A 14,238-nucleotide genomic window follows, 5' to 3' on the forward strand; every position below is an offset into this window, starting at 1 on the left:
GGTGACACTTGTTTGGGGGCTGAGTCCACACTTTCCCTGAGATGTGGTCTCACGCTCCCTGAGCTGTTGGACGCTTTTCAGGAGCAGGGTCGGGGTGTTCACTCTCCGAAGCCTTTTACCACAACAGGTGTGAACTGTCCATTCTCACTGCATTCTGGTAATTGTAGTGCCGCGTGTATAACGTACACAGACATAGAGGAAATACCTGGGCAGGGCGAGTCATTCACACCTGCTCTGATTTAACAAACAATTGTTTCCAGCTATTGGCATTGTAAATGACAATGCCATTTATTTATGTTTTCAAAACCAACACATAAATAAAAAATGTGTCATTTACAATGCCAATAGCTCTAACTTTTACAAAGGCGAAACCCCCCCTCCGGCTGTCCGTTCCCGCCCCCACTCCCGCTGTCCGTGTGCCCGTAGGTGCTCGTTTTTTCCTGTCAGTTGTAAAGTCACGCCGTCATTTTCGTAGGTCGGCTTTGCATATTGTTTAGTTGGCTGCAACACTCATCAAGTGAACTGCTGGAAGCGTTGCATTGTTCTTTCATTTATATAGCGCTTCATTCCCTCGAGGACGCATGGAAGCGCATGATTTGCAATGGGCTTCTGTACCTCTACATTAAAACGATCGCCGCATGTGAGACGAACTCGTCAAGGTTATTGGATTAGTTCAGTCATATCTAGCGGAGCAAAATGCCTCACGGCGCTAGAGACAGAACTGTAACCGAGGGGCGACGCGCTGTGGAATGATTTTTATACTTGAGCCTCACTCATGTATGAGCCCTTAAATAGCACACTTTCACGTGTATTTGTGTTCACTGAAAGCCCCCGCCCCCCATACTGGGATTTGTGTATAATAAACATGCATGTTTTTTTAACGTAACCACACTTTGCCTATAAATCTCAGTGATTGTAGCTTGACTTGTGAAGAGACATCTCTCCGGGGTTATGTTCCGGGGGGCTTTCTAATACTCTTCAGCCCCCAGTGAACACAAAGGGCGTCCCCTTCCTTCCTTCACTTCAGACTGCAGACGCTCAAGCTCCCTCGTGCTGCTCCCGGCTCTCTCCCTGCCCCCCCCCGTGGTCCTGCTCCGGGGGTCTGGTGGGCGGGGTGCCTTTGTCCAGGCGGCGGCAGGGCCGGCCTCCCTGTGAATGAAAGAAACAGCCCCCGGGTCCTGTTTCCCACACTGGCGTGATTCATTCAAGCCCTGATTGTTACCACATTGGGAGCAGCCGTAGATAACATGTCGGCGCTGGCCGTGCTCGGGTGCAGCCGGTTTGCCCTGGAAACCTCTTCCTGCACAGGATGGTTGTTGCTTATACTGTTCAGACTTGTTGAGTGTTGTCGTCCAAGGCGGCGCGCGCTGTTGCTTGGTGCTGAATGTGGCTGATTTGGAGTGCAGATAAACTATCTTCTCTTGAACACAGACCTGGACACCAAACGTCAACAAGGCTGGCCACTCCCACCTCTCTCCCTCCAACGTGTGCCTGCCTAGGACCAATGTGGAAACCAGCTTAGTGGACTGTGATCGTAAGAAATACCAAAGAGGGACCCGTAGAGTTACTTACCGGAAGCCATAACCTGCATTACTACCCGGCTCTCTCACTTATTCAAGGCGCTACGTCCCTTAACATGAAAACTGGTCATCACACACAACATGGAAACACTTCCGGCATAGGATCATAGCAAAAGCAAACCCTTCAAGCCACACACCATACCTACATGCTATCATGTGCTATCCATGTATGCAAGCACATCATCGCCCCATATAGTCTTAGTAAGCTCTATACAAATGTTACACGACTATTTGTCTAAATAACAGATATTTTAACTACAGGGATATTTAAACATAATTGAGAGAAATTCTTCAGAAACAAAGCTTTTTTATACAACAGGTTGGAAGAAATGGCAAACAAAAACTGATCAGGGTACCAAAAAATTGGGTGATGGTAACATCTGACATCCAGTGCCTAAACACGGCAGAAGTGTGGTATGTAGTGCTGTGTAAAAGTAATTATCAAGCTCAGGGCGTGGAAATCGAACGGGATGTTTTTGATAGTTTTCGCGCTCCATCTCTCATTAGTTTAGCTGTCATACCTCTAATAAATGCTGTACTGGGAGCCCTAGGAGTCAGTGTTTCATCAGTCAGCCACCTGATGCTGCTGGCCGCCTCACGCCTCGGGAGTGCAGAGTGACTAGGGAGTGCAGAGTGACTAGGGAGTGCAGAGTGACTAGGGAGTGCAGAGTGACTAGGGAGTGCTAGGGAGTGCAGAGTGACTAGGCACAATCCTCTCACGTCTGGACTACGCTAATGTGCTCCTTTTGGGCGCTAACAAATGCGAGATAGCACGGCTCCAACGCGTGCAGAACTCTGCGGCTAGAACTCTGGTCGGCCTCCCCCGCAGATGCTCAGCCAGATCGACCATCAAAAAACTACACTGGCTCCCCGTCGATTCCAGAATCAAGTTTAAGACCCTCATTCTGTCCTTCAAAATCTTCAAACTCAACACCCCTCCTCTGCTTCGACCCCTTCTCGCCCCCTATGCGCCGTCACGGAACCTAAGATCCTCCAACCAAAACCTCCTACGCGTCCCACGCATAAAACTCAGCCGCATGGGTGGCCGCTCCTTTAAGTTCCTCGGAGCCAAGTTGTGGAACGACCTACCACAACACATTCGCTCCATTGACAGCCTACCGGTATTCCGGAAAGCAGTTAAAACGTTCCTATTCCCTTGCCTGTAAAACCCCCCTCCTGCCTGGCTCCCTCTACTCAGACTAGGACCCTGGGTTCTTAGCGCCGGGACGCCTCATTGCTGGGGCAGCTGTCGCGCTCTACCAAATCTGAATAGAATAGTGACTAGGGAGTGCAGAGTGACTAGGGAGTGCTAGGGAGTGCAGAGTGACTAGGGAGTGCTAGGGAGTGCTAGGGAGTGCAGAGTGACCTGGGAGTGCAGAGTGACTAGGGAGTGCAGAGTGACTAGGGAGTGCTAGGGAGTGCAGCGTGACTAGGAAGTGCTAGGGAGTGGAGAGTGACTAGGGAGTGCAGAGTGACTGCAGAGTGCTAGGGTTTGCTAGGGAGTGCAGAGTGACTGCAGAGTGCTAGGGAGTACAGAGTGACTGCAGAGTGCTAGGGAGTGCAGAGTGACTGCAGAGTGCTAGGGACTGCAGATTGAGTGCTAGGGATTGCAGAGTGACTGCAGAATGCTAGGGAGTGCTAGGGAGTGCAGAGTGACTGCAGAATGCTAGGGAGTGCAGAGTGACTAGGGACTGCAGAGTGCAAGGGAGTGCGAGGGAGTGCAGAGTGACTAGGGAGTGCTAGGGACTGCAGAGTGACTGCAGAGATTAAGCAAATGGCAATGTAAATGACAATGCCATTTATTTATCTGTTTTCAAAACCAACACATAAATACAAATGTTGTCATTTACAATGCCAATAGCTCTAACTTTTCCAAAGGTGAAACCATTGCATTGTAAATACTTGTTATTATAACATCTAGCACAAATGGTGATTTGAAAAACAGATGGTAAGAAAGGGACCTGAACGGTGTGTATTAATTGATGGGAGTAATTTGATACTTTTGACACCATTCGCTCCAAATCTACCTTGCATTGCATCTGAAATCAGCTCTAACTGTGCACATTTAATGTAGTTACGATATGTATGGCCAGGGAGGCAAGAAAATAAATATTTATGCTGATGGACAATTAATATATAGGTTGAATCTTATTGCAGTTATGCATTACAAGACCACAGTACCACAGGTTGTGCAAAGGCCACCCAAAAATCTGCTTTAAAACCTGCTAATGACCAGCCCCCCCCCTACTGTAAGGGTAGCTAATGAACTGAATAGATCTATGAGCTCTCCGATATCTCCAAAAGAAATTTACAAATGGCGGAGTCAAATCTTTTAAAATAGGGATTAAGAACCCAAAATGAAATTGCCCTAAACAGATGCAAAGATATTGGGAGGATGTTACTTAAGACATTACACTACCCATTAATAATTAATGTTAGCCTATGCCAGTGACTCATTTTAGATATGGATTGTGTAAGGAAAGGACTCTTTTTGTATGATCACCCTGCCCCCCTTTTTGGACTGAACTGCTGTTTTTTTTTTTACTCTGAGATGAGGTGCACTGGACCCTGCATACCAGGCCCATGTGCCTGTACTCTGGGCCATCAAAATGTATGTGCAATTGGCTAATACATTATTGCCATATTTGATTTACCTATAAGTCCATGCTACATGGTACAAAGTGTTCCCAGGACTCGTAAGTTAAATGTAAGCAATGGCTGCAGTGCTTAATTGTGACACCACTGCAGTGGCAAAGGAAAAACATGGCTCTAGGTCGGTTTTTAAACTGCCAACATGCCATGCAAACTAAACCCTTTTGGTAAGTCTAAAACTTCCTTTTAATAATTATAAGTCAAACCCAGACCTTAGTAGCCCTGAAGGCAGGGTGATAAATATTTAAAAGGACATGTTCCTTTTATGTTTTACATGACCTGAAAGTGAACATACGCCATTGTCATTTCCACTGCAGCAAGGCTGGTAGTCCCACTTGCAAGTGCTAACTTCCATTCGGGACCACCAAATATAGCACGTCAATGTATCAAATTAATTGTTACATTAAACACATCTTACTGCTGAAGTCGGATTTAAAGTAATAATATAAATGTAACTTTAGAAAATCACCACTTCCATGCCCCAAAGTTCTAGTAGTTAGACAACCTACTGCCTGAGGCTGTGACTGACACCCAGGAAAGGTGAACAAAAGTCATGTTGGTGGGAGGAGGTGTTATCTTGACCCCCCCTCCCCCTCATCACCCCTGCTAACAGGAGGGCCAGAGGGCTGTGGCCACGGATGGCCAAGTTTAAAGGGGCTAGTCTCCTGTTACAGGCAAATGCAGGTCACATTTAGTGCCTTTACTTGCCCTCTCCTTAGTGAAGGTAGACAAGCTGGCATCTCTTCCAAAGGGGAGAAACATCGTTCCAGAAGAAGTTCATTATACTGAACATACCTCAGGAGTGTGCCCACAGCTCCACACAAGGGAGGAAAGGTTTTTAAATCTTGGTTTGGGGCAGAGACGTGCCCTGTGGGGTTAAGTGTCAATTACAAAGGATGTGATGTAACAATGGGTAGGGATGCTTGTGGGGATTTTTACCCCAATAAATAGCGAGATTTCCCAAAACACAAACTCTGCATGAAAGCAGCACCCTTGGGTATCAGCCTCAGAATACTATTAGACTTGGAAAGAACATAGGATGAACTGCACCTGGTGGACGTATGGAACTTAGAAAGAAAGGCTGCACCAAGAAAACGGCAACTGCTGAACCAAGACTGGAATTCAGAAAGAGGGGCTGCTCCTGCTGTTGACTTGGTGTAGGGAGATACCCCATGGGCTGGACTTGCTCCCACTTGAATCAATGATCAGTGAGTGGAGTCCACCTACAAAGTGCCCAAATGACCAGTTACTGCTGGACTTGTCCTGGGCTCCGCTGATGCAGCCCATGAGATTGAGCCCTAATTAATCCTAATGAGGTCCCTCCCAGGCCCTGGACCCCTGGTCGGTGCTTGAGTGTACTCTTTCTCCCAACAAAACTGCAACTTGAGCCTAAAGCTAAAAGATCATGTTTTTTGCCACTGAACTAGAGGCTCATACAAGCTACTTTGCCCGTTTGTAAGTAGCCCGAACTTCTGTTGAGAACCAGGGCTCCCACCAGACCATTGGAGTTCGCCCATTTTCTGACACCGGACTCAAGCTGCAGGGAACTCCACCGACAAGCCTGTTGTCAAGAAAAAGAACCAGAAACATATCTAAGAGCAAAGGTAAAAGTTTGACGTCAACTAACCCGACTATGTATTTGACCCACGCTCCATCATGGTGAGCCTGAAACTTTGTCTATTGCCAGGACACTTTCAAGCGAGGCTCCTAGACTATCGCTACAAGTGTAAAGCAGTGATCAAAAACATTTTTGAGTGAGTTGCAGCAATTTATGAAAACCTTTCAATAAAAATCATAACTCTGGTTTCCTACATAAGATTCTTGTCATTTTGGGATCTATTTAAAGATAAAAATATATATTACTTTTATAAATTGGAGTGGGGTTTTCATTGTGTAATTTCCCTTACTTATTAACTGTTTTGGTACTGATAAATGCTTGATACTTGTTTTACCTTCGAGTTAAGTCCGACTGCTCTGATCCATGGCCCCCATGCTATATGCCCTTGCATTATTGCAGATTTGCGGATTTAATGAATTCACAACAATTTATTGAAGTAGGCCAGGAAATCGTACTCTTAGAATATATTTGTGAACTACTTTTAAGCACGAGCAAATAAGCAGGTGTAGATTTGCTCATCTGTTGAGCGTTTACAAGTTCACTTTCCCTCCAACCAATCCTGGAAGACATTTTACTTCTGCCATTGTCAGGCGTAAATTGCCAATCTTTCGAAGGGCATTCCAACTCTGGAACTATTGCTTAACGCTACCTCCAGCCACAGTATGTAGATTTGTGGAAAGGTGGCAAAATAAGGAAAAGGCTAGAATTTAAACCCTACTATAGTATGAGCCCTGGCATAATTAGAAAGGTTCACAGCAGACCTTGGACACAATTCATAAGAGGTGCTGACGATAACCTATCCACTTTCCTATCTTCAACCAAACCCAGACTGAACATTTGTGCTACATTGGAAAAATATGCAGAAGATACCAAATCACCCCAAATTCCATAATATCTGCCAACTCCAAATCTTTCATTCATTATGGAGCCGATAAATCTCCTTGAGACCCTTTATAAATGGACAACCTACTATTCCCACACCTTCCTCTTCACACCTCACCTCACATTCATACCCCTCATTCCTATTCTTCTCACACCTTTCCCTTGCCTCCATTTTTCATGCCTATGCATAAACTCAGCATGTGTGTAATCTCTTCTATCACCACTGAATGACACTACACTCTGATACTCTCAACTAAGTAACTTGGTTTTCTCATTTCAGAATATCATCATGAATCATAAATACCTCGTTCAAATCAATGTTACTATTAGACTACACCTATCTACACAACGTTATTGTGGGTATTATTTCTGTATACAGTATGATTTGTTCTCACTCTTACGTACAAAACAATAAAAATTGAATTAACTGAAAAAAATACAACACTGTACAAACCAAGTGCTTCCCCCGTGCCACAGCCTTCCACCCATTCACCAATGCGCAGCAGCACCCATGAGCAGTCTGAAGATCTATATAAATGCACAACACATGCTGAGAAACTCGGCGAACACGATGAAATCAAACTCAAGTTTCACCTTGCAGATCGAAGCAAAAAAACACTAAAGAAAAAAAAAACACCCAAATTGTCTTTACATTTTGCCAAGTGAAGTTGCTTTGTCACATAGTGCCATAAATCCCAACCACTGTCTCACCAACAGTGATTGGAGCCCTGCTCAACTCTCTCATTCCCACAGTGCAGTTTGACTGCATCTCAGTACCACAACAAATAACCAAAGCGATCCATTACTGGAAAGGAATCAGCATTCTGCAATATGAGGATGTCTGATAGATTGCATGCTAGCAGCAACGAGCGCAACAGTAATTTACTTGTAGTCCTTCCTTTCAGATGTGTGGTTAAAAAAATGAGGAAGGGGGAGAATAATTCTCTAAACAAAAGCTACAATTATAAACTTGTGAGAAGAGATTATCCTAGTTAGCTTTTACAAAGCATTAACTCTCCTCTCTGATTAGGTGTTCTGGTCTTTTTCCGGATATGCAGTGGCATTTCTTGGAAAATCCCTTGGGACAATAGCTGAAATAAAAAGAAAGAAATGCATGCACTCACCAGCCTCCCACTGAAAAGTGACGAACGAATTCCATTAAACGATTTGCATCCATGCAGAGATGCCTTTCTTACATCTTCAAGGCTTCTGAGAGCCTGGCAGTCCCTTACATTTCATGAACTGTTTTGGACGTGATGTCGATTTGTAGTATACAAAATAAAATACATGTCTCGCATCACTTAATGGCTAAGAAAGGGAAATTGAACCTTTAATTTCAGATAACAGAATTGGTATCAACACTACTGAAAATGCTACATGCGGATTCATACATACCTGTGAATGATTATAGGCAACATTTTTATGAAAGGCGGTGGTGTTTGCGCCAATGAAACACTGCCCTTATGCAAAATTGTCTATACTTCAGAAAGACTTTAAAGCCTGTGGCTGCGTTAACTCCGGAGTTTACGTGCCCACGTATGAAAGACACAGAGCACGTTTAAGAAGATGCAGGCTAAACTGTTAACTGGCAACTACAGAAGCGTGGGTTTCATGACATTGGTGACGTGAACACTGTATAATCTATTTATGAAAAACTGTCAGCCCTTCAGGTAACCCGGCTCAAAACGCCCGCTGCAGCATCCACGGAAACCATAACTAAACCACCATCATCTCAATAAGAAATAAAACATAATATAACGAGTAAGTAAGAACATCTGGGTTGAACAATCATGTCCCTCACTCTAGGAGCCAAACAAAAGGGTGTTCTAGTACGGCACACATTGAGGATAAATAATTACTTTATAGTTCGAGCAAACTCAGGGACAGCAAAGTCATATTACAGGCAGTCAAATCATAGACAATGCACCAGTTAAAGTGGCCTACCATAAAAATAAGACTATGAAGGTGGTGCTAGGCAGTGCAATGCGGTGCAAGGGAAGCTCAATGTGGTGCTATGGATTTGTAATCACTGTAATAAAACATTATATAGGTGGTTTAAATGTATAGGGTAATCCATCAAAGAACACGGACTGAGTCTCAAGAGGCAATCCATATAAATGTTTCATGAGAAAAGAGAAGAGAAAGTCCCCTGCCACAGCTCAATGACACGGTTGAAAAGACATTTATTAAGCAAAGAGAATTAAAATGGTCATAGACTAGAAACACTAGTGTATTAACTAACATGCTTCGGGGACAGAAGAAAGATTGCTTCTCTTTGCCAAGGGCCCTGGAGCTGTACAGGATTCCACAAGGGTATATGTTCTTTCAAACCCTCTCTGTTGCATCGAAAACTGATCAGCTCTGCTACCAGTATGCCCAAAATAACCATATCTATGCTCTAGAAATCTAGACAGAAAATATGGCCTGCAAAATCTAACGCATAGCTTAGGTGTGTGTCTGTGTTGGGAGTGGGGGTCAGATGAAAGGGTTTAAACTCAATTTGTACAATGCGCCATTTCTGCTGGCACACTACATCCACTATTTCAACAGCTGATCGTTCTGTTGCATCAACAGTTTTCAGTAGGGCATCTCTGGTTAAACCTCAGTTTTGAGGCCTATTGTGCATTCCAAATGATTTTTCCCCTAAAGGCTTACATTCTGCAAAATCTATTCAACTCGGTTCATTTAAAATTCCTATGCGTTAAACAGATGCAAGATACCTATGACAATGTTCGGTCAATGGCAGGCATAAGCTGATTAAAAGAAAGATGTTGGTACTTAGAGAGGATGTGATACAAAAGGAAAAGGGTGTATCAGTGTCTGAAAAGACTTAGGTGAACAGACACATGAAAAAACATTTATTTTACTACCTTTATCAGGATATTTGAAATATAATCCTTTCTCCTGGAAGATTCAACCATCCAATACTCCACTGGTGGTTTATGTAGTACTGATGTTCCGTTATAAAGTTCCTCTCAATCCTTTATCTGCAGTGGTTCTGATACCCGATAAATGTTTTTATTTGTTCAATTAGGTAAAATAATACAACTAGCGTAAGAATGTCAGAATGCTCTTGATTAATTATTAGGTTACACACTAAACAGTGATACAATCAGACTGAATCATAGCAAATTCATAAAATGATTACTTGGACTAAAATGAGATTTAAAACCTGCAAGGAGCTTAGGTGCCAAATGATAAGAAAATCAAGAGGTAACAATATTTCAAAAACAGTATAAGGCTCCTTATCAAGTCTGTCAAGTGGTTCTAAAAATTAATTTATAAGATGCATCGTAGTTAAACATATATTCAGAAAAGATAGTGATTAGCATATTCATAGAGATTATCCACAGGACTTCTGGTGCTTCAAAATTGCCAATGGAGCTAAACCTTACACAATCTAGGGAGTGTGAGTCAAAATATTTTTTAAATGATATGACTAGAAAGACTAGCATGAAGCCTTCTGATATCAAAAGGGACCATCAACCAAACAGAAGTGCAATAATGCATTCTTAAAAAGTGTTATGACTGGGCATTTGGGCCATGTCCTTTGCTATAAGCACTTACCCTATTGAGCCACAGGATTCTGTTTGTTCAATGGTGCACAGGACAATACAACTGAGGTAAAGTAAAAAAAATGTAAAATCTGGTTGTCAAATACTGGAATTATCCAGGTTGCTTTTTCTTTTGGAAATGGTGTAAATGTGATCAATTGTTATCAATATAAGGGCTAAATCTTAGTGAAGCCACAATACTCAAACATCTTTCTCGATGTAGTGCATTCCTGAGGAAACTTGCGCCAGGCTAGCTCTTTAGATTACTTCTGAAAGGCGGCATCAACTCCTGAACCCAATTTCCCCTCTTTTCATGTAGCAAATTTTTATAGACAAAGATTCTAACAACCCCAAAACACCTGTGCAATTTCCATTTAGTAAGTCTATGGAGAGCAGGAAAACATTGCTTTGCAAGAGGAGAAATATGCAAAGAGACATCAATGCTAAAGAAAATATGATGCTTGCGTGAAGGATGCAGCATTAGGGCACTGCCAACCTTTAGGAAATAAACAAAAAAACGGATATGCTAAGACTACTAGGATAAAAAAGTATAGATTGGCGGCTTTATTCAACGATGGCTTTCTGCATGCTGTGTCTGTGGGCAGGTGAAGTCACAAAATGGACAAATTATCTGGACTTATACTAGTCATCTGAAAGCTTAAACTCTAAACCTTCATCGGGAAACACAAAAAGTAAACACAACAATGTGCATTGGCATTCCAGGGGCTTCAATACATGTTAGGTAGTGTGTTGCTCTAATGCAAAAGGGTTCAATGACACACAATATTAAATAAATAAGTATTGGTAAGCACTTTCATCAAATTTTTTTTTAAACTAAATAATTCTGACAAGGTTAAAAAGTAACTTCACACCATTTAAAACACAGATTAATGTGAACCTTACTTCTAAGGTATCATCCCCTAGACTCACAGAGCAGCACTAGTAACCTAATGTAGTGGGTCTGAAGGTAGAACACAAAAATAGGCAAGTTGGGAAAAACATGGTCTGGTGACAGCCGCGTTCTAATGTTGATGCTTTTCTATGAATTATTTTTGACCATTTGCATTCAGTCAAAAACGAATCACCTTAAGTGTTTTCTCTGAGAAATACATGCCATTTATAAATCCTAGAAATAGACATGAATTTCATTTAGAGGCATCTCTATAAATTTAACACTACATCCAAATGTAATTTGCAATATCAAATACTTGTTTAAATTACAACCCTATTTTGGTACGTAAATGTTGTCACTGTAAGGAAAGCAAATACACCTTTAAGAACGCAAATTAGTGATGCAACATGTAAACAAACGCTGAAAAATTCAGTACAATTAGTATAGTGGAACACAGAACTACAACATCCACTTTATTTGTGGAAACTTCAAAATATTTTCCAAGGTTACAGTAAAAGGAAAATCCCTTGTACAATAACGACAATAGATTAATCGGCAGATACCTTAAATAAATGCCTACATGTGGCTTGCAAAAAAAAAAAATCTGTTTCAACCATGAAATATGTATTTCGAAACCTGCATCGCATACTATCTTATGCATTTTTAATGAAGTTATGTGTTATGTTCTTAATTTCGACTGTAAATTAAAATAACTTCTGAGGTTATTGCAAACCCTAACGACACCACTGAAAGCACAGCTGTTTCAATTTCCTTTTAATAATTTAAAAGATGTTGTCACATACTAAATAAAGTATGAAAGGTAAACAATTGGATTCAACAAACCAGGTAAGATGAAGCGGGTAAAGATAACCATGTTGCATTTAATCATTATTATGCAAAAATACTGTAAGGCGGAGATGCATGGCATAGCACCTAAAACCTACTGTTAGGTTTGTCGATATAAAACCCAGTCGTAGAAAATAATATTGGGCAAGTCTTAAGAAACAGTACGATCAGGCATTATGGGCAAACTACCCCATACTCATTATCGTTCAGTCGTCTTCTAAAAACACCTCTCCTTTCAGGCCTATCCGTCATTTCCATATTATTAAACATTTCCGGTCTGCAGGTTCCCTTTGCCTAAAATGTTTTTTAAAGTTATTGTAAACCATGTCGTTCCCGTTTATAATGTACGTACTTTACTTAATCTAGCATTCCTTAAGAGTGTTTGATTTCTCTAGGATGTTATGTTACAGTAGGTTTGCCTTGATGACACAGAACCCAAACATAGCAGTTATGGTAAAGCAACATGACTTGCCCACATGGCTGGGGCACAGCCTGCTTGAACATTAGGGAACACAGCAATGTATTTGTGGCATTTTATCCATCGCATAAACAGACGTAATTTACCATCGTTATTTCCGGTATAAAATGTTACTGTAATATGCCTTATTAGTTAAATTATTTTTTCTCTACTGTCACTCAAACTGAAAAAGAACCACAGTTGTTGTTGCTTAGTTTTGCACCAGTGCACTGTTAAAGTGATAAACTTAACAGTTCATACGTGCTGCTTGCAATTAAAAGGGGTGCACTGGGTGCACTGCACGGTCCCCACAAAAAGGTGATGACGCCAGAGCAACAAAGGTAAAGCTCGAGAAGTTGTGAAAACAGCACGAGGGCAAGAAATGGATAGCGCTCATAGGCCCTTACGAGTACAACTACACTATTAAGCAGGCTGCACATTCCTCAAGCCGGAAGAAGTGGCCTCGGAGAACCTGTCTAACAAGGTGGGAGAGGGGCCTGGAGGGGAGAAGCGCGTTTACAAATCGTAGGTGAACAAGTCGTAATGGAACACTGTATTTTAGATTTTAAAAAAATGTAGTGAATCAAATACTACGAACGCGCACAGCTCACACACACAGGAACTCCCCTTTTGTCAACAGGTGCCTCGCGGAAGTGCGGGCCTGCGGTGCAGGAATGGCAGCAAAACTTTGCCAGGTCGTACTGGCGCGACCTGTCTGTGCCGTTGGAGAGTCTCTCCCCCTACCGAAGAAGTGGTATCGTTGGTTTCAAAAACTCTGAATGAGGCACCTGCTAAAATGAAGTACTATAGGCGTGCAATGCAAACGCAAGCCCCGAACACTGTCCACAGCTGGGCACCGGGCTGGTGCTACCGGCAGGGAATAGGGGGTGTCAGTGTAAGGCCTGTCGTGTTGTGAGCTAGAGAGCCTCCTGGCAGAGTCAAGAAGACGCAGGCAGGCACCTCTCTCAACGTAGCCAAGGCAGCAATCTTCCAACTAAGCGGGCACTGTTTCCCTCTCTAGAATAGCTCCCCAAACTACTCCTCCCTGAAGCCCTAGTTCTCCCAGGACTGAGCTCGCCCTCCTCCCGCGTCTCACCTGTACGGCACTGTTCAGGAAGCAGCTGTTTTGCCCTGGCTCGTTCAGGAGCCCCTTGGTGGGCGCGAGGGACAGGATGCTCCCGGGCTGGTACGACTTGCCCAGGTTGCTCCCACCGGGCCTCCGGAAGAACCTCACCCACGCCATTCTCCCACCTTCCAGGAAAAGTCTGAAAGTCAGGTGCTCTACCCGCCGTCGCCTGCCGACATGTCGCGTGCCGATGTCTCGCGCACCACGGTCTCCACTGCGTGCCTTCTATGGTGCCCCTGGGGCTGTAGCGCTACTGTTCCCGCACAAGCTTCTGCCCCGGTGTTCGTTGGCGGCTGTCAGGCAGTGTTCTACTGTCAACACGGCCGGGGGCAGTAGCCAATCACCGCCAGTGGGCGGGGAACTCCTTGACCACGCCTCTTGGAGACAGCCTGCTCCTCTCAGCTGTGCTGAAAACAAACCGCGGTGGATGCCCAGTGGGCGAAACGGGATTCAGACGTGGAAAATAGACATTCACAGAAGGCGGCCTACTAATAGAGTCTGTGGCGGCCATCTCAAAACCAGGAAATACGTGTTTTGTTATTTTTTTAAAGATTGCGTTTGTATGGATTCTTTTTAAACATGAATCACGAAAGCAAACATTTTATTGAAATGTTTATATAAAGTGACAGCC

The 14,238-nt window shown here is 43.2% G+C and overlaps 1 protein-coding gene across 1 annotated transcript in view; it reads right to left on the reverse strand.

Moving 5' to 3' along the window:
- Window positions 1-13,932, reverse strand: part of USP53 (ubiquitin specific peptidase 53) — a 349,409-nt gene extending 335,477 nt beyond the window's left edge. Inside the window, exon 1 of the mRNA XM_086961441.1 lies at window positions 13,578-13,932. Coding sequence (XP_086817567.1) covers window positions 13,578-13,724 — 147 coding nt within the window. The 5' untranslated portion in view covers window positions 13,725-13,932. The remainder of the gene's footprint in view (window positions 1-13,577) is intronic.
- Window positions 13,933-14,238: the final 306 nt, after the last annotated feature.

Source organism: Lissotriton vulgaris, chromosome 3_1 (assembly GCF_964263255.1).
Source record: "Lissotriton vulgaris chromosome 3_1, aLisVul1.2, whole genome shotgun sequence".
Lineage (NCBI taxonomy): Eukaryota > Metazoa > Chordata > Amphibia > Caudata > Salamandridae > Lissotriton > Lissotriton vulgaris.